The sequence below is a fragment of the Rhagoletis zephyria genome, unplaced genomic scaffold, assembly GCF_001687245.7.
Source record: "Rhagoletis zephyria isolate East Lansing unplaced genomic scaffold, Rhagoletis_zephyria_1.1 Rzeph_scaffold_43044, whole genome shotgun sequence".
NCBI lineage: Eukaryota > Metazoa > Arthropoda > Insecta > Diptera > Tephritidae > Rhagoletis > Rhagoletis zephyria.
This window is the reverse complement of record NW_016200099.1, coordinates 1-2,569: the sequence shown is the minus strand read 5'-3', so window position 1 is coordinate 2,569 and position 2,569 is coordinate 1. Positions and strand designations below refer to the sequence as shown.

Here is a 2,569-nt window from a genome sequence, read left to right as displayed (position 1 = left end):
CCCCTGTCCCTATGGACAGCCCCTGTGGAAGTCGCACACTTCCTGGGCCACCCCTTAGCTGAAATTGACGACAACGATGATGGATGAACCGTCCGGAACGGGGCTTAGTAGCCGCTNCTTCCTGGGCCACCCCTTAGCTGAAATTGACGACAACGATGATGGATGAACCGTCCGGAACGGGGCTTAGTAGCCGCTACAACAACAACAACAACAATCAGCCAAAGGTAGACAGTTTTGTCATTCGTTTATTAGGGCGTAACGATTTACAGATGCATACCGGTGCACGTAAAAGACCATCTAAGTGTCGAGGGTACTAATAGACATAGATTGTTTTGCAGTATCACCAACGATGTATTGGAGCGTAGTTATTCCGGAGTAATTGCAGTCAATCTATAGGGAAAATTTGTAATTTTTCAAATTATGACTAAAGATTTCGAAAATACGAAATATGTAACAACTCGTATAAAGTTAAACGAAAAAAATTCACTTTGTATTGCTGAAAAACAGCACAAAACGAAAAGTGTCGTTATTTCACATAAAAGAATGACTAACCTAATAGAGTCTGCCAGATAGCTAACAACTAAGCCTATGTCGATTTGCCACAGAAAAATATGGTTATTTATAAACCTAATCTGCTATAAACTCAAAAACATGAAATTTTGAGTAGTGCCGTTATTGTAGAAGACCATCGATATGTACTTGTATGTAATTTTGTATGAAATCTCAAAAAGTATTTTAATCATTAGTGAAAGAATTAAACCTTTTTTTATATGTGTTTTACTTAGTTGACGTTATGCTGGCATTATTATATTAGATCTTATATTTTTTAGATCCATATTGCATAATGAGTTGGATTTAATAAAAGCTACAAACGAACAGAGGTAAATTCGTACTTTTTCAATCTAGAACGTTCACATAAGGTTTATTAAAGGCAAAAACACCTGTTCCTGTAAAACCAGGAAATCCTGGAGTACGGGAACAGGCTAATACGGCCTTCGTACGTAGTTCGCTCTCTCATTCGTAATTCGCACTCCAATTACCCTTCGAATTACGTAATTCGTCATACAAAATTTTGAGACCGAATTGCCTCAGTTGGTAATTCAGATCCAATTAATTTATAATTTAATACGGAAACTTATGAATTTTTAGGAAGAACCGATATTTTGCCGCGGCGAAAAAAAAAAAACACAGACAGAGAACTGTCAAATCGAATTAAGAATGTGGCCGTGGGAATGGGGTGATTCGCGATCGTAATTGGGGGAGCGAACAAAGTAATTCAGGATGTTGTGGAAAAATGGTATAATGGTGTACGGTTGGCCACCTTGGTCATCTGATGGTTGCCAGTTGGAATTCATTTTAATAGCAAAGTGGCAACTTTTTCGTATCCGGTTCAATTTAACAAGTATACTGCAGTTCAATTTCGGCTAATAGAGGTTATATTAGGGGTCTTCTTCTAAAGTGATAAAGGGATAATTTGCTTAAATTTATCAGTTTATCCGCATTCTTTCATGAACGCACCATGGAAAATAATTGCATAAAACTTCAAGTTCAAGTAGCTTGTGGAACAACCCTAATATGCCGGAACTAGAGCGAGAAGCTGCCAACATCTACCCGACGAAATGAGAGAATGAATTTACCTAGTAATGTTTTTATCATGGATTATATTAACACCAGTATTTACGCAAAGCGGACAAGGATTCTATAATTGTATCTTATTTTAGAATAATAACGGGTAACCGGTTATTTCGGAATTTAGTTGTACCAAAATTGCAAATACTACATCAATAGAGGAAATACATATGTTTTCCTCCAATAAACAACTATCGCATTTGCTTAAAATCGTTTAAAATGCAAATTAGCGAAAAATGTCGTTCTTAACTAGGGAAAACGTTACGCAGCATTGTCGTACTTGTTTGAAGAGCTTAAACATAGATAATAACAATTTAATAACAAGTTTCGCTGCAGCTGAGGAGGCACCCGAGTTCAAAGACTTTTCGATAAGCATCGGTAATAATGAAGATATACAAAAACTTATCACTCTATACATGGACGGTGTTTTGACTGGAGAAGCAGCTGAAAGTATGCTGGAAGATTACCCCCAGTGTGTGTGCATCTGCTGCTATAATAAATTACAAAACATTCATACATTTGGTCAAAAAATAAAGAGAAGTGCTCAAAAACTGCAGGCGCTTTTGTGGCAGGGAGTTGCGAAAGTTGAGATTGGTGAAGATGAAAATGAAAACCAACAGAAATACGAAAATGAAGTTAGTTCTATGCAGGATGAACGGGATATATATAAATTGCTGGTAAGTGTACATATATTTGAAGAAAATTTGGATTAACCACTTTTATATTTGTTTAGCTTAAGGATGCTCTAATGGAAACGGAAACCGTTATTTTAGAAACACAAAATGCTGAAAGTATAGATAGCAAAGGTGTTGTAGATCCTGATCCCTTTGACACCTCAATGTCGGTAAAACTGAAGGATATGCAACGTGATTCGCAGCGTGAGGCAATGCATGAAGAAAGCAACGATCAAGAATGGGAAACCTATAGTCAAGTAGAATCG

The 2,569-nt window shown here is 36.9% G+C and overlaps 1 protein-coding gene across 1 annotated transcript; it reads left to right on the top strand.

The window, feature by feature from the left end:
* Positions 1–1,793: 1,793 nt before the first annotated feature.
* On the top strand, positions 1,794–2,560 carry LOC108355175 (uncharacterized; the record flags this gene model as incomplete). The annotated part of the gene is made up of 2 exons (XM_017606348.1): positions 1,794–2,306; positions 2,363–2,560. Coding segments are annotated over exons 1-2 (639 nt in total), but the record flags the coding sequence as incomplete, so codon positions are not given.
* Positions 2,561–2,569: the final 9 nt, after the last annotated feature.